This window comes from Amblyomma mixtum, chromosome 5, assembly GCF_055824585.1.
Source record: "Amblyomma mixtum isolate Tamu chromosome 5, ASM5582458v1, whole genome shotgun sequence".
Taxonomy (NCBI): Eukaryota; Metazoa; Arthropoda; class Arachnida; order Ixodida; family Ixodidae; genus Amblyomma; species Amblyomma mixtum.
This window is the reverse complement of record NC_143016.1, coordinates 91,017,847-91,045,834: the sequence shown is the minus strand read 5'-3', so window position 1 is coordinate 91,045,834 and position 27,988 is coordinate 91,017,847. Positions and strand designations below refer to the sequence as shown.

Sequence of the window (27,988 nt, the reverse complement as noted above, 5' to 3'; positions counted from 1 at the left end):
TAATTCACTGCCATCTCGGTGGACACCCGAACCGCACCGTAAAGGAAGGGAGCAACGCCACCACCCGTTCGGCGCGATGCCTTGCCCTTTGAACGCAGCGCTTCTCCCCCGGGCCCCTGTGCGCCTGCGCGGCTTTGCTTCGATGCGCGAAGCCCCTAAGAGATCACGTATGTCAACGAAGTGTAACGTGGCATTTATGTGCTTTTTGCACGCGTTATTAGAAATCGGAAATTATAATTCCGTGCATTATCAAACCCACAGCTCCACTGATATCTTGATAAACATTGAGAAGGCACTGGCAGCAGTTATTTTTTGTCTCGTTTGGAGACCAACCGGCGCTTGCATGCCGGTCGCGTAGGAGGGCTTACAGAGTCTCGTTAATTCTCGTTAAGTCTCGTACGGTGCCCGGATGTTCTCGTTTCAGAGCCCGGATGACTGGAATTCAGTGCCCGGATGACTGGAATTCAGTGCCCGGATGACTGGAATTCAGTGCCCGGATGAGTGGATTTCAATGCCCGGATGAGTGGATTTCAATGCCCGGATGAGTGGATCTCGGTCTCGGCGTGACGTCACCACACTGCCGACAACGGGGGCTAAAAGCATTTCATGCTTAAAACGTAGATGCAGCTCTTCTTGCCTGTGATGAATCGAGATTTGTCCAGTCCTTCTCGCGTCACAAACAAAAATCATAACATCCCTTTCCTGCGGCCTTGAGCGCGAACGAACGGCCACTATAGTGATACGTGGCAATATAAATTACCCGTGTTGGTCAAATGTTTTAAGGGAATCCCCCAAGGTGGAGCAAATTTGTAATAAGGGAGTAATTACTCATTGGCATCCACCCAAGCGCAGCCATACGGCTACAAAGGAAAGATATACAGCTTTCTCAGAAACTTCGTAGTTAAAGAAAAATTCGTCCTGGTCCGGGGTTCGAACCCGGGACCACCGCTACACCGGAGCAGTCGCTCTACCAACTGAGCTAACCGGGACGGCAAGCTTATGGTAGGGCGAGAGCGAATTGATCAATAACCCGAAGTGGGAACAGTGTTGGGCAAATGTTTTAGGGGAATCCCCCAAGGTGGAGTAAATTTGTAATAAGGGAGTAATTACTCATTACGCTTTCCTTTGTAGCCGTATGGCTGCGCTTGGGTGGATGCCAATGAGTAATTACTCCCATAATATAAATTACCCGTCCTCAGGCATTGTGATTTTTATACCGGCCAATGTTAATGAAAACATTAAAACGACTGTCGCTGTAAAATCCATTTCAGAGATTATTCCTGCTTGAAACTCTTATAGAAAGAGCCTTGTACGTCACTAGGATTAGAGTGTGCTAATAGTTCGCAGTGAAAGCTGAGCGCCCAACCTACAGTGACGCCGAGAATTTTTTGCAAGCTCCGTGCGTGTCATTGGTGGATGTGGCAGAGGACGACAGGTGGCAAGAGGACGACTTAACATTACGTGGTCTTTTTACCGTTTGTGACGTTATGCTCGAGCGATTTTTCATTTAAAAAACATCATGATTATTGCTTATTCGCAATGAATGGAGTTTCATAAAGTAACGACGCGTAACACCACTGGCGGCTTCATTTCATGCGCCCTGGTGTGAATTTTGGATTCCAGCAAAGAATAAGTTCTCAAGCCGGAATGAATGCGTGCATATTTTATTGACTTTCCGAGTGTGCCTAACCTTCAAATCCCCTGCCTTCTGGGCCTGCTCACGTAGTAGCCGGGATTCTACTGGACCAGCTCTCCACATGATTCTTTGTCGTAGGCCTTCACGCCATCACCGCAATTGTCTTGGTATTGGTCAGTACAGTTTTGAGGGATGTTGTCCTTTACCTCAGTTGTCACCCACAGGAGGCATTCTGCGGATGAAACAAAAAATTACATAATTATGAGATGAAAAACTAGCTAACGCTAACAACAGAACGCCTTGTGATGCACTGAACGCTGCACAGCAGCATTTACATTTTCTGTGTAGTGAACATAATGTTCACAAAAAAGAAAAAGGAGCAAACAGGTTCTTTTGTGGCAGTGACTGCTATGTTCTTAGCACCCACCACTAGTAATAGAATATCAAAGCGATTGCAGTCGGTTCGCTGTAAGCCCGTGTTCCGTGTCGTTTAAGGTAAGGTACCGAATTTATGGGCATGCGATATGTCAGCTTTAGAATCCTTGAACACTTGGGTAGAAGCCTTAGAAGACCCGGGTTCGAACCCGACCGCGGCGGCCGCGTTTCGATGGAGGAGAAACGCAAGAGGCGCCCGTGTGCTGTGCGATGTCAGTGCACGTTGAAGATCCCCAGGTCAGGTGGTCGAAATTATTCCGGAGACCTCCACTACGGCACCTCTTTCTCTCTTTCTTCTTTCACTCCTACTTCCTCCCTTCCCTTACGGCGCGGTTCAGGTGTCCGCCGATATACGTGAGACAGATACTGCGCCATGGCCTTTCCTCAAAAAACCAATTTACAATTTACACTTTTTAAACCCTTGTCTCCGTCGCGTGTTTATCTTAAGGGAAGAAAAATATGCAACCTAAAGTCCAGTTCATCACTTACCATGACGGTCATCGAACGGAAGTTCCATTACAACGCAGTCCTTGAAGTCGGTGTACATGAAATGGCCTGGTATTAGATGCTCACAATCTACGAAGAAAGTATAAGGCAATTTGGATTCAATAAATTTATATTAACACGCTAAAACTTCACTATTCTATGAATCGCTATATTTTGCAGTGTTGTAAAGCTTGTGGAATGATGGTTTTTTTTTTTTAATGCGCAAATTCCTAAAGATGCTCAGACCTGTTCGCAATTTTATCTGTCGATATGACCTCAGTGGGCAGATCAACACGCAGTGAAAAAAAATATACTGCCAGTCAATGAATACGCAAACGATCCAAGCAAGTACTGAAGTTTCTAGTTTGTCGCCAAGTTTATATTTGCGTCTCTCTTACTCCGTAAACACTGATTTCTACGATGTTTGCAACCCCAGTCAGACGCAATAGAATTCACATTACGTCAAATTTCTCACTTCAAAACTACCTTCTTGAAAACGTAAGCTTCCTAGCGTCAGCTGCTTAAGTCGCCTTATGGAAAGTAGGCGGTATAAGAGCAATGTTATAAACCTGTATTAACAAACACCGTCAACTGTACGGCTTCACTTCAGGGTAACTTAGCAGAGGGCTTGCTATAATATAGCTTCAAGAGCACATGTACCGATCTCAGGTTTCGTGGGAACTGTTTTTTAAAACGCCACTTAATAGCAATGTAGCCTTGGTCCCACTTTTCTCATTCATGCGACAGCTCTGGCATCATACGATAAGTGGGACCGTGCGTAAAAGGCCTATAAAGGAAATGGTGACGAAGAAGCTTGAATAACTAATGAATAACAAGCTAAGGAAAACATCGCCGAGCAAGCATGGTCTTCCTGCTCTGCTCATTTTTTATGAAGATAGTAAATTCATATAAAACTTTGCTACCACGTTCCTGGTTCGTGCACGTGACTACTGCTGGAAGGCATGGGGCCGTCATGCGCCCAATGCGCTCATGCGCCCAATAGTGATCACTCACTCTTCCTGCGGTAAGAACCACCTTGTTACAGCGCAAGACACCCGGCACATCCAGAGCAAGTGTTCCTTCATTTAATCCGTCTCCGCCTCACTGTAGTTTCCACTCACTTCCACCGGCCCTTTTGGCTATGCCCCACACGTTGCATTCCTCCTCCTTTCTACTCTCTCTCCGCTTCCTCCTTTACTTGTCACCATCTACGAAACTGCCAGCCCCTTACACAGGCCGCCGCGGTGGCTCAGTGGCTATGGTACTCGGCTGCTGACCCAAAAGACGCGGGTTCGATCCCGGCCGCGGCGGCTAGAATTTCTTTGGAGGAGAAATTCTAGAGGCCCGTGTACTGTGCGATGTCAGTGCACGTTAAAGAACCCCAGGTGGTCGAAATTTCCGGAGCCCTTCACTACGGCGTCTCTCATAGCCTTAGTCGCTTTGGGACGTAAAACCCCACAAACCAAACCAAACCTTACACAGCTTTCGTGACGTCAGTACTGGTCACCACCGGCCAAACTACCACCAGCCCTTATACAGCCTTCGTGATGTCAGCACAGGTTACCATCGGCCACACTTCCAGCCCCTTATACAGCCTTCGTGACGTCAGCACACGTGACCATCAGCCACACTTCCAGCCCCTTATACAGCCTTCGTGACGTCAGCTCAGGTGACTATCGGCCACACTTCCAGCCTCTTATACAGCCTTCATGATGTCAGCACATGTGACCATCGGCCACTTCGAGTGCGCTTAGTACGCCACGGCATGAGCAATCGAGGTTTTTAGATGGACCGCACTGAGTGCCCATGGCCGCGGTTTACCTGCACATCAATGAACGTGCTTCTTCGCGACTGGAATACACGCTTGAGGAACACAGGCGTAGGCTCGCTCAAAAAAATTACCTTCTCTATTACGTTGCTCAAGTATGCGTCTACATATATTCACGCCCGACCGGAGAGTTAATGAATGCACTAAATCGTCTTCTAATTTTGATCAGAGGCAACAAAAGCTGTGGTCCGTATCTTAATGTAAACGCAAGTCACTTAGAAAGCTTTGTGAAAAATCAGCGCAGTAAGCGCAAGCTGTGCACTGAATGGCGTGCTGACACACGATACCTCACATGGCATTTGCTGTTACTAAAACGGTGGGACAGAGTAAAGGAAAAATAGAGAAGCGAAAAGCTGGAACGCACCTAGTTCTGGCACGCATCGTAGTTTCTTTGCATAGTGGACAGCATAGCGTAAGAGCGCATCGTCATTCCACTTTTCAAACGAAGCGCAGCCGTTTTAACCCAACGCAGGGCCGCGGTTTCGTTTTCTGTACCAAACCAACATGAAGGACTTAGTTCTCGGAGCGCCGAGAGATGGCGCTGCGCATTTCGCATATCGTCTATTGGCACAATATAGATCCGCGTCAAGCCAAAGCAAGCTAAACCAAGAATCATGTCAGCTCAAGAGAGTCAGAAGAGCGGAGAAGAGTAAAAAGCAGATAAAAAGAAGAAATAACTTGATTTACCGCCATTTGTAACGGTCATTAATTTTCTATTTACCGTCATTCACAGTGGACACAACAGTATCAGGTGTCGGCCCAGGATGCACGTGGTAAGTTATGTTTCGCCTGCAGTGAGAACCAAAAAGTTTTATAAAGTGCCCCCCCCCCCCCCCCATTTTTTTCCGCAACTTTCCATGTCGCACTGTTATATTAGTTAAAATTCCAAGTGCATAGATCAAAAAACACAGTTTCAGACACATCGAATTATCTGCCGGCACACTCCAAAGAATAATGTTTTCTCATAAACAGTAAACAGGCCGCTGTACTCTTGCAACTTTGCACTCCGCCTAAATTAACTAGAGAGTGAAATAATCCCTTCAGTAGCAAGTAGAACATCCTGCAAACTTCATATGTGTGCTAAAGAAGTTAGGGGATCGTTCTGCTTTCTTTGGTTCTATAGTACTGAAGAGCTGTATGGTCTCAAGACATTGGCGTCGCTAATTCCGCTGAATGTAAATAAAGAGATCTTCTCAGCGGCAGTGAAAAAGTGATATGCTTATGCAAAAGCTCTCAACAAGCATCATTCAGGAAAAGCATTCATTCCAGTGCACATGCTATATAGGAGGCTCTCTCCTACCTCTCGCATGTTCCGAGAAACAATTACAGCTGTATGCTCAATTTAAAACATTCCATGTTATTCTGTGAAACTATTCACGTTTTCTTAAACATATGGTTCAAAGCAGCGACTGTAAAGAAAAAGCGTATCTTAGAAATAATTGTTGCTTTGGCTCAATAAAAATACGCACTGCTAATTACTCGTGAGTGTACGACATTCACTGTGAAGCATTACTCTAAATATTTGGTATTGCAGTTCTAGCAACGTTGGAATGCCCGTCATGTAGTGCAGTTACAGCAGGTTTTTAGAGCATTTACATATGGAATAAGGCGCCTCTGGTCTGAATACACGAAAAGCAAACATTCAACAGGCAGTAGGATGTGAACCCGCTTCTGAACGAAGATGTGCTGCAGTGTGCAGTTATCGCCTCAATTACCGCTTATTGAGCTGTGCGCACCTAACGCTTCACTGAATTGTGAATTACAGGCTCTTTTAACCACTCTGGTTGAAAAAATTTAATCCGGAAGCGCCTGTTAGAATCACAAGGGACGCATATGTGCGTATTCAAAAGAATTAAGGTTTGTCTCAGCAGCATTCAGGAGGACACGCGTTCGGCTTCTGATTGAGTGTTCCACGGTATGATTCCTTACAATCAATCAAGTTTACAATCAGAATATATCTGCTGCTGCAGAAAAGGGAGTGTATAGTGTACCTTGGCTAGAAGGAGTGCTACGGTTCTTCAAAAATAGTGAAATGTGGAACAAGCTTTTACTACATCGAAAGGCGTTCCTAACACTCCTTTACTTCTTGTGTAAAGGCAATTTCCAGCCATTTTCCTTCTGATCAATCGCCCTGTTCTCTCCCACCTTCGTAGTTTTGCACTCCAGTCATATTTCCGTCAGAATATTTCCTACCTGTGTTGATCAGCTAGCCCAGCAGCAAGCTTCTTGTTACTGGAACGCCGTCATATCTACTGTGCTTAAGCATTCTATGGCCCAATGCGCAGCAGAGCTTTTATTTTTAACCTGCTTCATTCTTTGCGAGTTAAAGCCAGCCAATAAACTGTTTTGCTATTCAAGACATTTGGGCACGTACTACCTGCATTCTTCTCGGGGTCCGAAGAAATTCTTTTCCTACATGCAAATTTTTTAGCTCTGTGTATCATTTAATGTCCCGGAATAGCTTATTCCCCTGAAAAATTTACCAGAAAGGCATTATTTAAGCCGTGTCCTAAAACTGGTTCTTCATTTATACCGCCTTTTTTATTTTGAAACGAAGGAACGTTTTAAGAAGCCGATGTTGTTTGGTCGAGTTTTTTCTAACTGCAGTTCGTTCGGATATCACGCGGCGCTGCAACAGCGGATGGTATTTAACTGTGGACATGTGTTCTAATAAACCATACCCACGTGTTTCTAGGGGAATTCCCTACAAGTTATTCACCTTACTCAAGCATAAAATCTGCGCTAAGCTTCTTTATCAATTAATTGTAAAGGTTGAATTTGAACTTACGGTATATGCCCATTCAGGCCTTTCAGAAAAAAAACGTAAGTTGCGCGCGGAGGCTCCAAGCTGAAATCGGTCCGTTTCGTAGTCAGGCAGTCGAGGTCTCCATCGTGGTCAAAATCAAAGACAGCAACTAAGTATTCAAAGTGCCCGAAGATCTGCAATACAAAAGTGCGCTGGTAGAGTACCTGTCTGCCAAAGACTGTTTAATTCGCCTAACCTTTCCGAACGGCATTCACTGCGGCTTGACCAGACTTGCAAACGTAGCGCCCCACTTAGGGCTTGTATGCAAGCGCTACCTACTAAGCCATGACCGTACTTTGATTTGAAAACACGGAAGAACATATGGCAGAAACAAGAGAAAAACCACGGCAGCAAAGCAGAAGCCAAGAATGGCGAAAAAAAAAACTGCACAGAATATTTACTACATTTGAATCAGTGCGAAAGGACGCATTTTTGTAACGTAGAAGACGACGAAAAGGAGTGAAAAGAGTGAAAAGGAGTGTCCTAATCCGCACTGGGTCATCGATCTCTCATTTAGACTCCATGCCAATAAGCAAAAAAACACTAAAGCAATCAGGCTATTTCGAATAGTTTTTTTTTTTAATAAAGGGTTATCAATGCGAAAATAACGAACGTTATTCTGCTCGTTAGTATTCAAAAGATATCAGTGCGCAGCAAATGAGACAGTTTCAACTCAGCTATACCGGGCCGCACAATGCCATTTGTGCGAAAGGCAGCCGCCACTTTGCATAGAATGAATATGACCCTCGAAAATAATTTATTCCTGCATGACAGAGGGAGGCCTAGAATTATTAGCAGAGTAGTCAACCTAGAAACACATGTTCTCGTACTTCATTCGTCAAAAGCAGGCAGAGGGCACTGGCCACACGTGCGAAACAATCTCCCTCTCCCCACCCCTGCGCCCAGCGACTGGCAGAGGACGCATCCCTGACGTCACGTACGACAGAGCTACTTTTCCAGCAAAGAAATGGCTTCTTTCAAGGGAGAAAACGGATAACCTCTAAGGTGAAGCTCACGAAGCACTGTCTGGCGGCATTCGATCACGCACGGCAGCATGTAAGCGAAGGCAGCGGACATCTGAAACTTCGGCAACAATGACGTCACCATGAATTTCCCCGCGCACGTCCAAAGTAGTCAGGGGAACCATCAACATCATCGTGGTTTTAATCGCTGATTACGTCACCATTTTAAACGCTAGCGCAAAACTACTTTGCATGCTTCACCTAGAAGCTTTACAAAGTGGAATTCTTGAGTAACCTCGAATTCTGAAAAAAGAAATCGTTTCATCTTCTCTTTAAAGGGCAGCTGCACCACTTTTTGAGAATTTCTAGATATTCAAGGATTCAAATCTATATAGGCTCTAGGCGCAGCATGCCAAGTTTAGTTGCACTAGCGTTTCAAAACGACAACGCAATCTACGATTGCGTTTTGTGCTCCTCCACAAAGCACTATAGGAATGCGGGGAAATTCAGTGTAGCGTCACGGAAGGTATCATTTCGAATTACCACTGCCGTCAGCCACACCCTGCCGCGCCTTGTTGGATGCTGCGAAACTACGTTCAGTGGGCTGTGCCTTCGATTGCGTTGTTGTTTTTTTTTTCCTTCAAAGCAGGCGTTTGTGCTTTGGAAAAGTACCGATACCTTCAATGACGTCATCATGGCCCGCTACTTGGCGCGGTGCGCTGCGGAGAAGCTTGAAGGCTGCCGCTATTTTATTCGGCGATTACGTCACCATTTCAAACTTTAGCCCAAATGGATTTTGCATGCTTTACTTTCAAGTTTCACACATTCGACCCTCTTAAGCTCGTCGATTCCTTAAACCACTGCAGTTGCCCTTTAACGTCGTTTTCATATGTGATCGCAATCACCAGAGGTAGAGTATACCTTTAAAACAGAATTCTAAATGCAGAAATATTGATATAATCTGAGCTACTCATGTCCAACCCTCTTGGACAAAAATATTGAATATTGAAAAACTACAAAGTACTGGTACAGAAATATTGAAGGTAATGATCCATTCTTCTGACACGTAGCAAAAGCTTTCGTTTATAGTCTTTCCATCGCCCGCATCGACCAGTTAAGATTCCCACAGAAAAGCAATGGGGGACGCGTTTGGCGACAGCAAATACGTTAGCAGGAACAAAATTCAAGCCTGACGACGGGAGATTTGCGGATATATTCATTGTTATAGTGAAATTTTACAATATGTGAAAACATTGCACTCATGAGCCCTTTCCTGTTCAAAAAATGCTTTTGTCCAGAATTGTTGCGTATGACTGACATTACGAGATTGTTCTAATTCGCCCTCTTATAAACCTTGTTACCATCCCACCCTCTTTTTTTATATATTCCAGAAATTTTGAGATTCAGGCAACATTAGTTTGAGTGTTAGTTGCCGTACAGTTCACAGCCAGCACACCAGGATGCTGGTTGCAGTGCACTTACCTTGAAAGCATCCGGGACATCATGCTTCAATTGGTGTCTTGCTTTGCAGGAGGCAAGCGGGAAAGCTAGTAAGAAGCTAAGGAATGTAACCAGAGGGTGAGTGAGTGTACCCGACAGTATCATCTTCCCACTGGACAAGAATTTGTGCTGTATACCCCGCACGACTACACCTTGCAATGGGGTAGAACGCCACGTACGCCCGCCGCTTATAAGTAGTATGCAGGGTAATAGCAGGTTCGACGTTTTAATTTGTCTCTCATCTTATCTCTTTCCACTCTTCTCGAATCTCAACCCCTATAATGCAGCTTTCAATCCACATAGCTGCGAAGCTGTTTAAATATTCGGTATGTTGTTCTTGTTGTTGTTGTGGTGACTGAGATAAGGATGAAAAGTAAATTGCCCGGGCCTGCCTACTGGCTCGAGCCAAGCCACCACCGCTGCCACGTGCAGATAGAGGAGAGTTAAAAGATCAGAGGAAAGAGAAAAAGGAAAGAAAAGACGCGTGTCGCACCAACAACTGCGTCCGCCGGAGCGGACGCTGCTGAAAAAACAGATAAGCGGCCAAAGCCGCGCTCGCCGGAGCGAGGACAGATACCGCGCTATATTCGGTATGAAACTGTGTGTAATACATGTTTTTTTCGGCGTAATTCATGTAGCAGGAAACAGCAAGGTCAAAATGATTGTTACTGCATGTTCTATCGGTCCGGACACGAACTGTTTCATTATTTTTCTACTCAGGCCTTTTTCTCTTCAAGTTTTAGGTGTTTTTATTTTCAGTTTTTGCTCTTAAATAAAACTCACACAACCAAGCTGACTCTGTTGCCGTCCGTACTGATAGAACAAGTGGTAACCGGCTGTTTCTCATAAAAAGCAAAAACTGAAAATAAAGGCAGCAGAAACCCCAGAAGAAAAGAGGCCTCAGAGGTAGCAAATAGTGAAGTTGAGTAGGTTCATGTCCCTACTGATAGAGCATGCGGTCGTCTGTGCTCAGATGACCCCGATGGGCCAGCATAGGGGCGAACTCCCAGCGAGGCGGGTGTGCTTGGAGCCGGGGCGGCGAGACCACTATTGTTGTCGCTTCTTAGCATTGACCATCGAGAGGTCTTGTTTCAAACCCACTACAGGATCGAGGTAATTTTGTCTCGCCATCCGGAGCAGAAAATTCAGGTTAACGTCCCCGGACACGTCACATCATTGGCAACGATGACAATCAAGCAATATTCCTATTGTATATACGAAGGCTCTTCCAAGTATTGCACGCTGGCTGTCTGTGATGTTGTATGGCAGCCGCGGTTAAAAATTGGTACAAAGTTCATTTTTGAGAATAGGAAGTGTTGCAGTAGTTGCCTCACATCTCGATGGACACCGGAACCACACGGTGTGGGAAGGGAGAAATGCCGTTATGAAAGAAGGAAGAAAGAAAGTGGTGCCGTAGTGGAGGGCTCCGGAATAATTTCGACAACCTGGTGGTCTTTAGCGTGCACTGACATCGCACAGCACACGGATCGCCTCCGGGTTCTGCCTTCATCGAGCCGTGGCCGCTGCGGCCGGGTTCGAACCCGGGAACTCCGGCTCAGTAGCCGAGCGCCTTGACCCCTGAGCCACCGCGGCGAATAACTTTGCACAAACCTACGACGATCGCTGATGTCGAGTTTTATTGAGTGTTCGTTTTTTGCGTGGGTGTTGTGATACAGATTAACGAAATAAGGTGCTGGGCTTAAAAACTTTCAAATTCCTCGCCATACTCGCCCGTTGATGTGTTGCTCGTGTATGGAACCTAAAACAAGAGATAGAAACACCAGTTTCCATTGCTTGACCTCACAAACCACACTTCTGCCAAGCCCTGGAGCATCTAAGGCTGACTTCCTTCAAGCAAGGGTGTTTGGTTCAGAGGGTTCGGGAAACACCTACCCTGCTTCTACTTCGCATTCTTGTTCTTCGCCCGTCTGTTGTGGTCAATACGCGTTGCAATTATTACACTTCCATCCGCTCTCTTCATTTAGTTAAGGTGGGCGGTCGGTTCCCTCCCCCCCCCCCCCCCTCCCGTGCCCAGATCTCTTCGTAGCACACTCTATTTTGTCATACTTTTGCTTCCGTAACACAAGGCAACGTATTAAATAGCGCTTAGACCAACGTTCTATGCATAGCGCTATGTGTGCCACTTTCCGTATACCCGAGTATGAAAATAAAAAATCGTCTCCTGACAAGCCGCCGAAATAAAGTTGATTCGGCTCTGATTTGCAGCGCTAATGAAAAACTGCCGGCTTTATTCAAAGAAATATAATTTGGAAAGACGCGACAATAATGATACCATCCAACTTTATTATTAATCAACCTCTTAAGCAGCACACTGCAAGAAAAGTTTGTATTGCATCCGGAAGGTTTCGTAAGATTCTCACCGACTTCTGAAAAAGCACTGTCGCAGTCTTCATGGTGAACTATGTTTTCTATGTTGCAGCTCTCTTTGAATCGGTCTAGGCAGATTTCAGGAACGTGGCTTATGGCTTCGTCCGACACCCATAGCAAGCAGTCTGAAAAGAGAACAAGGGTCATTTCAGATAATGTCATCACAAAAAGTAAGTGCGTAGGTAATAATGACTCCTCTGAAATTCTTTCCTGCTAACAAACTCATAGATAAAAAACAATGTGCAAGCCTTTGCTATGGTTTTTTTGTCATATATTATCAAAACTTGTTGCCGTATATTTATCTCTGTCATTAAGCTGAATAACGTGGACATGACGACACGTTAGAAAATGCTGCTTCATTCGCTATAAGCAGGACTATTCTTAAGAAACCAATGATTTACGATTAAAGATTATGTAACTACCTCCGAATACTATTATGCAGCTTTAGCCCACTAATAGTCCAGTCAAAACGCAACTAAAATGTCGGTTGCGGGAAACTGGGCTCTGGATGAGTCAGACGCTCACTTACTTTGGAATTCCTTGTACGGAAAGTATATCACGACGCAGGACTTGTTATCCTTGTAAAGAAACTGAGCAGTTTCCGAAGGACTGTGACCTGCAAAAAATTGGTTGCAAGTTACACTGTACCCACCAAGGATTGCGTGCGCGTGTGTGCGCGTGCGTGTGTGTGTGCCTGCGTGCGTGCGTTGTGTGTGTTCGTGCGTGTGTGCATGCGTGTGTGTGTGTGTGCGCGTGCGTGCGTGTGTATGTTTGTGTGCGTTGTGTGTGTGTGTGCGTGTGTGTGTGTTTGCGTTGTGTGTGTGCGTGTGTGCGTCTGTGTGTGTGTGTGTGCGTCTGTGTGTGTATGCGTGTGTGTGCGTGCGTGTGTGTGTGTGGGTGTGTGTGTTTGTGTGGGTGCGTGTGGGTGTGTGCGTGCGTGTGGGTGTGTGTGTGTGTACGTGCGTATGCGTGCGTGTGTGGTGCGTGTGTGTGCGCGCGCGTGTTCGCGAGTGTACGTGCGTGTTCGTGCGTGTGCGAGGGTGTGCGCGTGTGCGTGCATGCGCGAGCGTGTGCATGTGTGTGAACGCGTGCGCGAGCGTGCGTGCGTGTTGCGTGCGTGCATGCGTGCGCGCGCGTTTAAGCTCCAGCTCGCTATCCGACTTTGCAAGAGACTTCGCAAAACAATCTCCCCGTCACCCCCCCCATTTCAGGACGTGCCTCCCATTCTTCGTCATCTTCTGGTGAGAAGCACTCTCACCTGTGGGGTCACTGACACCCACTGCAAGCTCCCTGAGTCTTCTTCAACTTCTGACGTCACTGTGTGGTACTAGTTGCTTTAAGGCGCTTTCAATAGCTTCGAAACGCCTTTCGAACGCTGCCTGCAGGTGAGAGGACACGACCCGCAAACATTATTTACGCTTGTTAATATGACCTAGGCAACGGGCGTACGCGCTAGGAAGGTCACCGTCACTGCGATTAGGTGCGTGTTATCGATTTTTTGACAGTTTAGGGATTCTAGATGCAGACGGCGACGAAGATTCTTTCCCGTTTTTAAAATATGCACGTTGCTCCAGTTTGTGTTATGCTTCATGATTTCAGGATTTTCGGCCAGTGCATTAGACAAAGCTTTGTTGTTTTTGACATCAAACCGGCGTTGTTCCAGCCTATGCAAAAAGTTCCACTTTCGCCCATATAAGCAAGATCGCAGTCCCCGCATGGAATGCTATTACGTCAGGGAATTTTTCTTTTGGCAGGTTGTCTTTCACGTTGTCAATGGCTTGCCGTAACTTTTTCGCCGGCACATGTGACATCTGTTCCGAGCTTATTCCAGGCACATAATACACAGATGTGCGTTTTCTTTTCTTTTTTTTTTACGGGAGGACCACTGTTCGACCGCAGGTGGTGCGTCAGTTGAAATTTCACGGCGCTGACGAAGGCCAGCGGGCAGCGGCTTCTTGTCATGTTTTTGCGAACTATTTCGCGGTCAGCTTGCAAATCTCGCTCTGTGCAAATGCGGCCTGCTAGATGAAAAATGGAGGCAATCACTGACCTCTTTTGAGAGGCTGGGTTAAGGCAATTAAAATGGAGATAGCATCCAGTATGACTGGTCTTCGCAGTGGTCGAACAGTGGTCATGCAGTCAAAAAATGCGCACCTCTACCCTGTGCTCCTGGAATCAGTGAATCCTTGAGGCTCCTTGAAATGAACCCTTGAAAAGAATCCTTTCTTAAGAACTGCCTGCTTTCGTGAAGCCTCTCCAGTGGGTGGAAAGAAACAATTCGTCCAGTCCTTTCGCACAGTGTAACAAGTGAGCGACTTGCTTTGGAAAAAGATTCGACCGAACCTTCCTACAAAAGCCCCACCTCTATCGGGCCGCGAGCCGGCGCATATCTTGAATTCAACGGAAGTGTCTGCAGTTGTCAAAAAAGCTCTAAACCTGCGACCAAAGTTCTGAGTGGATCCCAGCGCCTCTGTTTGTGTCTTCTTTTCTTGGTCCTGCCTGTTGCGCTGTTTTTATGCATTTCATGCGCCCTGATGTGAATGCTGAATTCCTGAAAAGAGTAACTTTCGAAGCGGGAATGAATGCGAGTAGATTTTATTGAGTTTCTGAGTGTGCCTAGCCTGCAAAAATACTGCCCTCTGGGACTCCTCATTGTGCAATTTAGCGAGGAAAGATAAGCAAATGAAGGTTGTGTGTGACATTAACCACAGGAATAAGTTCCTGCATGGTAGATCGAATGTAATCTTTCGGATTCCGCGGAGCTGTGGAAAGGTGCAAGTCGGGAAAACTGGCCGCTGCATCAACATTAGATTATTAGAACATGTCAATTGCTGAGCTGATTCAAGAGGGCACCATCTGTCTACGCATTGTAATACTTGCAAGTTTGATAACAAAGATTGTAATCCACTTTTCGACAGGACTAAGGTTATTGGACGCGGGAGGGATAAGAAAGAACGTGAAAGCATCGAATCTTTGGATATCGCGGGATTAGGGCCTGAGAAATATGTTAGCGATGCTTCCGTACACCTGTACCGCAAGCAGTTAGAGTTTCTTGGTTTCACGAGATGATTGTGGCTCTTGTCTTTCTGGTTGGTGCTCATGCGCATTGTAGTTGCAGGAAGGAGGCGTTGGTGCAATAAACCAGCTGTTAGTCTGCGTTTGTCCCGTGTGGTTCTTCCTCTCTCTTGTCCCGTCCTTTTTGCGTACTTCTTCTTTGTTCTCATAATCACGAAGTAGCCGGGATTCTACTGGACCAGCTCGCCGCAGGTTTCTTTGTCGTAGGCCTTCACGCCATCATCGCAGTTGTCTTTGTATTGGTCAGTACAGTTTTGAGGGATCTTGTCCTTTACCTCAGTTGTGACCCACATGAGGCATTCTGCGGATGAGTCAAAGATTACATAATTATGAGATGAAAAACTAGCTAACATTAGCAACAGAATGCTTTGTGGTGTACTGAAGGCTGAAGAGCAACATTTACATTCTCTCTGTAGTGGCATGCTGTTCGCAAAAAAAGGAAACAAACAGGGTTTCTGGAAGTGAGTGCTAATACTTTTAACAGCCGCTACTACTAATAGATAATGAAAGCGATTGCAGTCGGTTCGCTGCCGGGCGCGTGTTCCACGTCGTTTAAGGTAAGCTACCGAAATTATGGGCATAGATATGTCAGCTTGAGAAGCCTTGAATTCATGGGTTAAAGTGTTAGGAGATACTTTTTAAACGCTTGTCTCCGTCGCGTGTTTGTCTGCAGTAGCGAAAAATATGCAGCCTAAAGTCCAGCTCATCACTTACCTTGACGCTCATCGAAAGGAAGTTCCATGACAACGCAGTCTTTGTAGTTCGTGTACATGAAATGGCCTTGTATCGTATGCTTATCATCTGCAAATAAATTAAGAGGCAAATTGGCTTAAATTAATTGATATTAACACTCTAAAGCTTCATTATGCTATGAATCGTTATAGTTTGCAGTCTTGTAAAGCTTGTGGAAGGGTGTTTTTTCTTTAATGCGCAAATTCCTAACGATGCTTCCCACCTGTTCGCAATTTTATCTGATGATATGACCTGAATGTGCAAATCAACACACAACGAAAAAATTGGCAGAGGCTTAGCTTGGTTAATACTAGTGGATTGCGAAAGCAAGAGATGTTGAACGCATTCGCCTGGCTGCATAATATGCACGCAGTTTAGCTAAACGTTGTTCCCGCTCTTCATCCGTTTCTTCCGCACGCCGCCGCTTCTTAGCTGCAGCACATCGTTGCAGCTTCACCTTATACACATCATCCGACATATTCGTGGAGGATTCGCTGGGTCGCCTGCGACGAGCCGAGTTGTGGGGCCGCTTTTCAACAGCTGGCATGAGGTCACGTAGAGCGAGCGCCTCCCCCACGGCAGCGGCGCGTGGAGGATTCGCTGGGACGATCGCGACGAGCCGAGTTGGGGGGGCCGCTTTTCCACAGCAGGTATGACGTCACACATAGGTCACGCTAAAGGTCAATGGTGGATTCTCCGGGACGACGGCCAAGAGCGGAAACCTCGAGAAGTATTGTTTTCGCAATAAAAGTAACTATCACATGCCTTTCACGGAATGCGGGAACGACCTAAGCAACTACTGAAGTTCTAGCTTGGCGACAAGTTTATATTTACGGATCTCTTAGTTCGTAAATACTGACTTCTACGATGTTTGAAACTCAGTCAAACCCAAAACAATTCACATTACTTCGAATTTATAACGCAAAAACTACCTTCTTGAAAACGTAAGCTTCCCAGCGTCAGCTGCTTAAGTCGTCATATGAAAATTAAGCGCTATAAAAGAAATGGTCTAAACCTGTAATAACCGGCGCATTTAACTGCATGACTTCACTTCAAAGTAATTTCGCAGAGTGTTTGCTATAATCTAGCTTCCAAAACACATGTTCTGATCTCAGGTTTCGTGGCCACTGTTATATAAAACGCCACCTAATAGCAACGCAGCCTAGGTCGCACTTTTCTCATTGATGTGGCAGCTTCGGCGTCATAGGATATCTGGTGGTGACCTAGAAGCTCGAATAACTAATGATTAAGAAGCAAAGAAAAACATGGTTTTGTAAGCATTGTCTTGCTGCTCCCCTAGTTTTTTTTATGAAAATAGTAAATCATATAAAACTTTGCAACCCTGTTCCTTCTACATTACGTGACTACTGCTGGAACGCATTCAGCGCTGCTATTCGCGTATGCTAGCGTCCGCGCACTCTTCCTGTGGTAAGAAACACCTTGCTTCACCGCTAGACGCCCGGCACTTCCCGAGCAAGTGTTCCTCGACGTTAGCTTCTCCACCTCGCTGTCGTTTCCACTCACTCCCACTGCCGCTTCGGGCCATGCCTCACACGTTGCATCCCTTCTCCTTTCTCTCCCTCTTTCTTCTTTCCTTGTCACCATCGGCAAGACAGCCAGCCCCTTACACAGCCTTCGTCATGTCAGCACAGGTCACCATCGGCCAAACTGCCAGCCGCTTATAAAGCTTTCGTGACGTATAAGGTGGCTAACTCTTTCTGGCATCCACTGCTACGCTTTCCGTCTTTTCGAATCCACTCAGTTACCCTTAAGTATCATCTATTATCTTGCATTCGCATTACATGCCCTGTACAAGCACATTTCTTTCTCTTCATTTTGACTGGATGTCGTTAACCCGTGTTTGTTCTCTCACCCACCCTGCCCGCTTCGGGTCTCTAAACGTCACGCCTATCCTTTTCCTTCCCGTGTCGTGCTGTCTTGTGCTTAACTTAAGCTGAACGCTTTGTCTGTTTTGTTTAATAGTGGCCTTACCTTCGGCCCCTGCAACTGCCACGCGCGCTATTAAGGCGTTAGCTGTTTATAGGAGCCCACCCAGAGTCGCAGTGTAATTGAAGACCGTCTTAGTTCTCAACGCGATGAGTGCGGCTAGTTTGTATTTAATTTTTAGACGTAGTAGAAACGCCCTGAGTATAAAAAGAACAGGACGAAACAAGACTGGACGAATAGCAACTATCAACTGAATTTTGATATGCGAGATTGGACATATAAAGGAAAAGGTGTAAACATCAAGTAGCATGCGCAAGATCTTTATCTTTTGTCAACGGCATGAGCTCTCTTCGAAGAAAAGCCATCTACCTGGCCGATAGCAGTATTGAAGGCGTGCTGACGACACCTTCGCTACAATTAGCTATAATGAAACCCTCAATTATCACTGTGCTGATTCTGTCTGAGCGCATGGCTAGCACACGTTTTTTTTTAAAGATGTGTTTTTTTTTGCAACGGTCACAAACATTTCAGTGATCTGCAAGGGTGCCTGGGCCGCTAATGCTGCCCAGGTTTCTCGAGTGCTCCTGCTATATGATGCTCAAACAACGGCCAGTCTGGCCAATATAGCTGGCAACACATGCGACAGCAATGCTATAGATACATCCGCTTTGGCAGCGCACAGGTGGTTCTTTATGTTGTAGGGCACACGAATTGCGTTTGCCCTGTTTCTCCAAAAGATGGCTGTCTCCAATTTTTTGACAATGGCATAAACCTGGGAAATGATCACACGTGCTGATCTTAAGCGGTTAGGTGCCAGAAGCCACTTCTAAAGTTCGATTCAGGTCATTCCAAGGTTGTTAAAACAGGCTTGGTAATGGCATGCCGGTTGCAGGCGGTGAAGAAATCTTGCCACCGCAAGGTGCAAGCAAGCTTGGACACACAGGTTGACAGGCTTTCGAAAAGTGGCTTCCCAGCACATGTTACAAGATCGGTAGCGGAGGATTGCCTGAATGGGTTCAAGAGAAAGCGACCACCGGCCGAGGATTATGAACAGGTAAGATTTAGGCCAATCGTCATCCCATATGTGCGTAAGATCTTGCACCGCATCAGAAAGATTGCCAGCAGGCACAACCTAAAGCTGGTATTCTCTGCTCCAAAAAAAAAACTGAAATCGTTGTGCCAGAATTAAGGTTGTTGAGGATTTTGCGGGGTAGCAGCGGAGCGCCAGACAGAGACGACCAGCGTGGCAGGCTTCTAGTTCCGGACTGCCCGTGCCGGGCGTGCGCCACGAGCACGCGCTGTCCGACTTTATTCAACAGGATCAACAGGTCAACAGGATCGAGAAGCAGGGCAGACGCAGTTCGTGTGCCCAACAACACAAGGAATCGTTTGTACGCTGGAAAAGCGGATGTTATTTATAGCATTGCTCTCGCATGTGGTGCCGGCTATATTGGCAAGACTGGCCGTTGTTTGAACCTCAGATTGCAGGAGCACTCGAGAAACGTGTGCAGCATTAGCGGCCCAGGCACCCTTGCAGATAACTGCAAAGTTCGCGATCCTTGCAAAAAAAATAATAAAACCACGTCTGGAAAAAAACACGCATGCTAGCCACGTGCTCAGACAGAATCAGCAGAGAGATAATTTAGGCTTTCCTTATAGCTAATTGTAGCTAACGTTTCGTCAGCACGCCTTAAATACTGCTATTGGCCACGGAGATGGTTTTTCGTCGAAGACAGCATAGGCCGTTTATACAAGGTAATGATGATCTTACGCTTTATGTGTCCTATTTTGCATATTAAAATTCAGTTGATAGTTCCCCTTCGTCCAGTCTTGTCTTGCATAATCTTGTCCTTTTTGTACTCAGCGCATTTATACTATGTCTTAGAGCTCTCCATGTTCTGCTTTCGCTTATTCTTGGCTTGGTGAACGAATATATCCGCACCAAGCTAAGACAAGCTAAACAAAGAGTCATTCCCGCGCAAGAGAAGCAAGAGCGAAGAAGAGTAAAAGAAGAAGCAACTTGATTTATCGCCATTTCGAACTGCCATTAATTTTCTATTTACCGTCATTCACCGTGGACACAGTGGTATCAGGTGTCGGCCCAGGCTGTATGTGGTAAGTTATGTTTCGCCTGCAGTGAGACTCAAAAAGTATTAGCAAGTCACCTCCCCCACCCCCATTTATTCCCGCCCCTTTCCATGTCGCAGCGTTATATTAGTTAAAATTCCAAGTGCACAGATCAATAGACACAGTTTAAAACACATCGAATTATATGCCAGCACACACCAAAGAGTAATACTTCCTCATAAAGAGTAAACAGGTTTCTGTACTCTAGCAACTGTGCACTCCGCCTTAAAGGCCTAAAGAGCTAAATAATTCCTTCAGTAGGAAGTAGAACATCCTGCTCACTTTCTATGTGCGCCAAAGAAGTTACGGTATTGTTCTGCTTTCTTTGGTTCTCTAATTACGAGGAACTCAAGACATGGCGTTGCTAATTCCGCGGAATTTAAATAAAGAGATCTTCTGAGCGGCAGTGAAAAAGGGATGTACCCATGAAAATGCTCTCAATAAGCATCATTCAGGAAAGCATGCATTTAAGTGCGTATGCTACACAGGAGGCTCTCTCCTACCTGTCGCATGTTCTGAGAAACAATTACAGCTGTATCCCAAATTTAATACATTCTATGCTATTCTGCGGAACTATTCACGTTATCGTAAACATATGGTCCAAAGCAGCGACTTTCGAGAAAAAGGGTATCGTAGAAACAACTGTCGCTTTGGCTCAAAAAAAACACGTACTGCTAAATACTCGTGAGTGTACAGAATTGACTGTGAATCATTACTTTAAATATTTAGTATGGCAGTTTTAGCAACATTCTAATGCCGGACATGCAGTGCAGCTACACTAGCTTTTTAGAGCATTTACACATGAAACAAGGCGGCGATGGTCTGAGTACTCGAAAAGCAAACATTGAATAAATAATACGTTGAGAACACACTTCCGAACGAAGATTTTCTGCGGTTTGTAGCTACGGGCCTCAGTTACCGCTTATCTAGCTGCGCGCAACTAACGCTGCACTTCTTTGTGAATTACTGACTCATTAATCATTGGAGTTGAATGAATTTAACCCTTGAGCATGTGCAGGTCTCACAAGTGACGCATATGAACGTATTTAAAAGAATTATGGTCCCTCTTGGCAGCATTTAGGAGGTAGCACGTTCGGCTTCCGACTGAGAGTTCCGCAGTATGAATCTCTGCTCGGGGGCTTTTTTTTCCAAGTTTACAATCAGAATATATTTGCTCCTGCAGAAAAGGGAGTGTATAGTGTACTCTGGCTACAAGGAGTGCTACGATTCTTTGAAAACAGTGAAATGTGGAAGAAGTGTTTACTACGTCGAAAGCTTTCCTAATACTCCTTTACTTCTTGTGCAAGCTAGTCCAGACATTTCCCTTCTGATCAATCCTCCTATTCTCTCCCGCCTTCGTAGTTTGCACTCAACTCATATTGCCGTCAATATATTTCCTACCAGTATTGAACAGCTAGCCCACCAGCGAGCTTTTTTTTTTGTTTATTGAATAACATCATATCTACTGTGTTTAAGCATTCTTTAGCCCTATGCGCAACAGGCCTTTTATTTTTAGCCTGCTTCGTTCTTTGCGTGCTAAAGGCAGCCATTAAAGTGTTTTGCTATCCAAGATATTTTGGAACGTACTAACTGCATTCTTCTCGGGGTCCGAAAAATTCTTATCCCACATGTAATTTTTTCAGCTTCGCTTATGTTTTAATGTTCAGCATATCTTATTCCTCTAGAAAATTAATCAGGAAGGCATTATTTAAGCCGCATCCTAAACTTGATTCTTCATATGTACCGCCTTTTATTACTTGGAAACGAAGCTACTTTGCTTTTTTCCTTCTCAATTTACTCGTACTGACTGATTCCAGAAAATTTGGCAAACAGGTGCGACAAGGCACACTGCGAAATGAACAAGTGCAATTTGATTGCGAAACATGGCTTTTCCCATCGAGGATCACGGGTGAGAACTGCGGTGAGATAATTGGTCACGGCACTGCTATGCTCAGTCGGTTTTTAGTATTTTTCTTGTGATTTTGAAACTGCCACAGCAGCAGCAGCAGCGTTTGTCAAGGTTACGCAGTATTATCGCTGTTTAACAAAAGCGCAAACCGAGCGACTTGAAACAACGTAAGGATATACTTTTCATAAGCCTCTATTGTTTAGCTCAATTTTTTCTAACAGCAGTTTGTTCGGATATCACGCAGCGCTACAACAACGCATGGTATTTATCAGTGCACGTGTGTTCTAATAAACCATACCCACGTGTCTCTAGCGGGATTCCCCAGCAGTTATTCACTGTATTTAAGCATGAAATCAGCGCTAAGCTTCATTACAAATCAAGTTGAAAAGTTGAATTTGAACTTACGGTATATGCCCATTCAGGCCTTTCAGAAAAAAAACGTAAGTTGCGCGCGGAGGCTCCAAGCTGAAATCCGTCCGTGTCGTAGTCAGGCAGTCGAGGTCTCCATCGTGGTCGACGTCAAAGACAGCTACTAAGTATCCAAAGTGCTCGAATACCTGCGATACAAAAGTGTGTCGGTAGAGTATCTGTCTGCCAAAGACATTTTAATTCGCCTAACTCTTCCAACCGGCATTCACGGCGGCTTAAACAGACTTACAAACGCAGCGGCCTACTTGGGGCCTACTATGCAAGTGCGACCTACTAAGCCGTGACCGTACTTTCATTTGAAAACATGAAGGAAGAAATAGCTTAGGCAAGAGAAAAAACACGGCAGCAACTCAGCAACGAAGAATGCAGTAAAAAAAAACTACAGAGAATATTTACTACATTCGAATCGGTGCGAAAGGACGGATTTTTGCTACGTAGAAAACGACGAAGAGCGGGTAGTGCCGCTGGACGGAGCGCTAGCTCTAGGCGAAAGGACAACGGAACAAAGACGGACGATTTTGCTCGGGGTTAGCACCCATCGCATTATTGCTTACGAATTAAATAGGGTACTCCTTTATCCTTTCTGCCCAGCCGCGATGGCTCAGTGGTTAAAACGCTCGACGGCTGACCCGAAAGACGCGGGTTCGATCCCGGCCGCGGCGGCTAGAATTTCTTTGGAGGAGAAATTCTAGAGGCCCGTGTACTGTGCGATGTCAGTGCACGTTAAAGAACCCCAGGTGGTCGAAATTTCCAGAGCCCTCCACTACGGCGTCTCTCATAGCCTTAGTCGCTTTGGGACGTTAAACCCCATAAACCAAACCAAACCATCATCTTCTTTAAACGCCCCGAAATAATTCACCGCCTGCTTTACATTCATAGATCGCTGAGAGTCTTCATACCATTCCTGGCACAATGGTGCGGTCGTTAGGAGATGCAGCACTGCCCTGTGATGGCAGCTGCTGCTATTTGTGTGGCTTGTGCGACCCTGGTTGTTCTTCACGCATTACCTCTCGCGACCAATCCTCTAATTTAACTTCCACAGATGGCAGTTTCGTCACAATCTGGTGCCCAGGGATCACACTCCTGGAGCTTCACCTAGGGCTTCACTTCCTCTGCGACATGTCCTCCTGTAATGCTCACGCATTAAAAGAAAACTCTCAGCTCTGATGCGACCAACATTGCAGTTTTTAAACTATTCAATGTATTTTAAAGGTTTAACGCCTACTAGTGCTTTCTGGTCTTCAACAAATCTGGAGATACTCTCGAATATGCATTGGTAACAGGCCATGTGGGACCGCCATAAACAGAGGACGCCAGTCAGTGCAACAACGTCATTCGGAAGCCCGTCGTCATTGCCCATAGCTAAGTATCGAATACCGCGTGGATCGAACAGAAACCCTCTTTTGGTGTCTATGCAGAACTTTCCACAAATACATGCCTTTCCAGCGTTGCAAAGAAATGTGATCTATTCCTTCGAGTTGCTTACACATTAGGCGTATGGTTCTCCACAGCATATGCAAAAAACAGTTGTTCTAAAATGTTTTCCCTTATAACTGTAGTTCCAGTGAAAAGAACCAATAGTCAGTGAAACCGTGGAAATCATAGGGGAATGCTTCTATTTAGTTTTTGTTTTGTAGTGATGATCAATGGGAAATTAATAATGTAGCCATTTTTTACCGGAAAGGTAGTTAATTGGAAGTGAATAAAAACTACCCCATGCCTGCGGTGGGATCCGAGTCTACGACCTCCCCATGCTCTACCAACTGAGTTTGGATGGTAGCTGTCAAATCTCTTTTCCGGTTATATATGTTTCAGGTAACCTAACTTTGAGAGCGTTGATCACTGCCACTCTGAATCCACAGCGACAGATGTAGGAACGTCTTCTTATACTACAAGCGTCGCGTACAACTTGATCGAACGGAGAGGGATAAGCTGTGGGAGCACATCTAATACTACTTATGGCATCAGGAGTGCCAGAACAGAGTCCCTCGTTAAACCATTGAGCGGACAAAGACAAGGAACTTGCGGGCTTGAGAAAATGTAGATATGAAGAAAGCCAAGTCATTGAATCCGAAGAAAACAAAGAGGGAGGATTTTTATAGTTCATTTTTAGAGCTGCTTCTCCGGTTTCCGCCGAGCCACATGTCTCTTTTCACCTGCCACCTGCCTTCTTTGGCAGGTGTCTCGCCATACCCTTCTCCTTCTATTATGACCATCCTCCGCCTTCCAGCGAAAGTACCATTCGAATGGTTCCCATGGCAATCACCCACCGGTTCCTCCTTCTTGCACTCTCACCGTACCCTCCCCCTTTCACAGTAACCCATTACCGGTTGATGATTCTTCCGCTCGCACCGCACCCTACCCCTTCAATGGTAACCACCTTACGGGCACCCCTTGTTTAACCACCGCCCGGTTACCCGTTCTCACACTCTCGCCATACCCTACTCGTTATAGCGCCACCACCCTTCTGGCTAGTTCCCGTGGCAACATGTTGCACCTTCTTACGCTCTCCTCATACACTCCTGTTTTCTTCCACGGCAACCACCTTCCGGACGGTTTCTTTGGCAACCACCCATCACTTACACATTCCCCTGCACTCCTCATACCCTCCTCCTTCCACAGTAACCACTTTCCGAGTGGTTCCCATGGCAACGCAACCACCATGCCGATTACTACCTCTACGACGACGACGCGAAACCCAGGAACAAGCCTTTAACAGCTCTCGCTGTAAAGCAGCGCATGCTCATGGAAAATTATTTCCTGTCACACCACAGCTAATGCTCAAAAATTCGTGTTACGCGCTCGTAACCATCCTGTGGTTGTTTATACGTCGTTTTGATCAATGGGAAATTATTAAGTAAACATTTTTTACTGCACGTGACATGCGCAGGTCGTGCATTCGGATCCCACTGACAACATGTGGTTCTTTCTTTAACGCAATAGCTTTAAGGATCTCGTGTCGCAGGAAATCCGGAGTCACCGTCGGTGTCATTGACCGTGAACAAAAAATACGGGAAAAATCTCCACACAAGCAACCTAGGAGGCAGGTGGGCCTCCTAGGTCACGTGACTTTGCGGCGTCATCAAAACCTGCCCGTCGGATACTCAACACACTGCCCACCGTGAAAGGTGGCAAATAATGATGGTCGCTCGGAAAGAGCAACCTGGGTCGCACAGGTCCCATCGGTAGCAGCGCCTGCCATCCCAGGGCAGTGGAGCACCGCTTAACCACTGCACTACAGCGCCAGAATTAGTACGGGGGCTCCCACGGATCTATGAGTGCATAGAATGACCAATTCTGCATATACGCGAATTAACCCATTACGCTAGCACGTCATACCCTTAATGCGGACCTTAAGTTTCCCTCCAGTTTTTTTTTCTGCTTTCTAATCAGTTACTTTTCAGGTAAAAAATGGTTACACTGATCTGCAGTTTTTGGTTAACTGCTAGATTTTCACATGTTCATTGATTGCCTGGCAACCAATCTTATTTACTACTATCATGTGTCTCAGATGGGACCTTATGCCCTTGCTTGTTGTGAGTTCTTCATTTAATGTATTTTTGATAATTTACCATTTACCGCCCTAGTGCCTAATCATCTCATATATATTTGACCATGAAAGCGCTCAAAAAGACAAGGGTGACAAAAATCACTCGTTGGTAATAGTCTTGTAAGCATGCGAAGGTGATTACCATGAGCATAAAATTGTTTTTCGCCTGAAATAAAATCAATTGAAAGTAACCGCTTCGTATGTCTCTCCTTTTCGGTCGTCCTTGTCGTTTTGAGCGCTTTTACAGTCAAAATGGAAAACCAACTCGCCCACTCAATTCGAATTCCATTATACATCTCATATAGTTTATTTCCGATTTCATGAGAGCATTTCTGGCGTGTGGATCGCTTTGTAATTATTTCTTAGTCTGTTTGTTGCCGGATTTTGTGGTGCATCATGTCGCCAGTTTCCAAGCGTGTTCCTTCCTTCATGTGAAAAGGAGTCGTCACCTCCTCACTGGGTCACCAATCTCTCCTTTAGTCTCCATGCCAATAAGAAAAATACCAAAACAATCGGGCTATTTCGGAAATGTTTTTTTTTTTTTAAGAATGGGTCATCACTGAGAAAATTAATCAAGCAACGAACGTTATTCTGGTTGTTAATATTCAAAACAAATTAGTGCGCAGCAACTCAAACAGTTTTAGTCAACTATAATAGGCCGCATAATGCCATTTGTGCGAAAGGCAGCCGCTACTTCGCATAAAGTGGATATCACTCTCGAAAATAATTTTTCTTCCTGCATGACAGAAGGAGGCCTAAAAATTTTAGTAGAGCAATCAACCTAGAAACACATGTTTCCGTACTTCATTCGTCAAAAGCAGGCGGAGGGCACTGCCCACACGTGCCAAACAATACCCCCCCCCCCCCCCCCCCCCCCCCCCCCCCCCTGCGCACAGCGCGCAGCGACGGGCAGAGGGCGCATCGGTGACGTCAGGTACGGCGGAGCTACGTTTTCAATGAAGAAACGGCTGTTTCAAGGAAGAAAACGGATGCCGTCTAAGGTGAAGCTCACGAAGCACTGTTTGGCGGCATTGGATCACGCACGGCAGCATGTAAGCGAAGGCAGCGGACATCTGAAATTTCGGCAACAATGACCTCAGTATGAGCTTCCCCGCACACCTCAAAACCAATGAGGAGAAGCATCTACATCGTTGTGGTTTTGATCCCTGATTGCGTCCCCATTTTAAACGCCAGCGCAAAACTATTTTGCATGCTTTACCGAGAAGCTTCATAGATCCGAATTTTTGAGTAACCTCGAATTCTCAAAAAAATCATTTCATCTTCTCTTTAACGCCGTTTTCACGTGTGATAGCAATCATCATAGGTAGAGCGTCCTATTCAAACAAAATTTTAAATACAGAAATATTCATATGATGTAAGCTACTCATGTCCAACTATCTGGGACAAAAATTTTGAATATTGAAAGTCTGCAATGTACTGGTAATGAAATATTGAAGGTAATGATCCATTCTTCCGACATGTAGCAAAATCTTTCGTTTATAGTGTTTCCCCCGCTCGCATCGAGCAGTTAAGATTCCCACAGGAAAACAATGGGGGATGCTTTTGACAATAGCAAAAACGTTAACAGCAAAAAAATTCAAGCCTGCCGACGGGAGATCTGCGGATATATTGATAGTTATAGTGAAATCTTACAATATATGAAAAAATTGTACTTCTGAACTCTTTCCTGTTCAAAAATGCTTTTGTCAGGAATTGTTGGGTATGACTGACATTACGTGATTGCTCAATTTCGCCCACTTATAAACCTTGTTACCGTCGAACATCTCTTTTTTTACATACTCCAGAAAGTTTGGGATTCAAGCAACATTAGTTTACAGTTTTAGTTGCCGTATAGTTCACAGCGAGTACGCCAGGATGCTGGTTGCAGTGCGCTTACCTTGAAAGCATTCGGGATATCATGCTTCAATTGGTGTCTTGCTTTGCAGGAGGCAAGCGGGAAAGCTAGTAAGAAGCTAAGTAACGTAAACAGAGGATGTGTGAGTGGACCCGACTGTGCCATCTTACCACTGCGCAAGAATTTGTGCTGTACAACCAACACGTTTACAACTTCCAATAAGGTAAAACGCCACGTATGCCTGCCGCTTATAAGTAGCTTGCAGGGTCATAGCGGGTTTGACGTTTTAATTTGTCTCTCGTCTTATCTCTTTTTGTGCTTCT

General features: G+C 45.5%; 2 protein-coding genes across 2 annotated transcripts; both read right to left on the bottom strand.

Moving 5' to 3' along the window:
- Nucleotides 1-1,737: 1,737 nt before the first annotated feature.
- Nucleotides 1,738-9,758, bottom strand: LOC149343009 (uncharacterized). Its single transcript, XM_089546865.1, has 5 exons — nucleotides 9,636-9,758; nucleotides 7,174-7,325; nucleotides 3,572-3,576; nucleotides 2,561-2,647; nucleotides 1,738-1,868 (listed from the first exon to the last, which is right to left on the bottom strand). The coding sequence occupies exons 1-5, from the start codon at nucleotides 9,756-9,758 to the stop codon at nucleotides 1,738-1,740; spliced, it is 498 nt and encodes a 165-aa protein (XP_089402991.1).
- Nucleotides 9,759-15,286: 5,528 nt separating this feature from the next.
- LOC149343008 (uncharacterized) lies at nucleotides 15,287-27,718 on the bottom strand. Its single transcript, XM_089546864.1, has 4 exons — nucleotides 27,708-27,718; nucleotides 19,859-19,926; nucleotides 15,831-15,917; nucleotides 15,287-15,417 (listed from the first exon to the last, which is right to left on the bottom strand). Exons 1-4 carry the CDS (start codon nucleotides 27,716-27,718, stop codon nucleotides 15,287-15,289), a joined length of 297 nt encoding a protein of 98 aa, XP_089402990.1.
- Between the last annotated feature and the right edge of the window lie 270 nt (nucleotides 27,719-27,988).

Coding starts and splice junctions, on each gene's coding strand:
- LOC149343009 (XM_089546865.1), bottom strand. CDS start 9,758: ATGATACTGTCGGGTACACTCACTCACCCTCTGGTTACATTCCTTAGC. Junction 7,326..9,635: donor ATGTCCCGGATGCTTTCAAG/GTAAGTGCACTG, acceptor TTTGTATTGCAG/ATCTTCGGGCACTTTGAATA. Junction 1,869..2,560: donor TCCGTTCGATGACCGTCATG/GTAAGTGATGAA, acceptor TTTCATCCGCAG/AATGCCTCCTGTGGGTGACA.
- LOC149343008 (XM_089546864.1), bottom strand. Junction 15,918..19,858: donor TGTGTCCACGGTGAATGACG/GTAAATAGAAAA, acceptor ATTTATTTGCAG/ATGATAAGCATACGATACAA. Junction 15,418..15,830: donor TCCTTTCGATGAGCGTCAAG/GTAAGTGATGAG, acceptor ACTCATCCGCAG/AATGCCTCATGTGGGTCACA.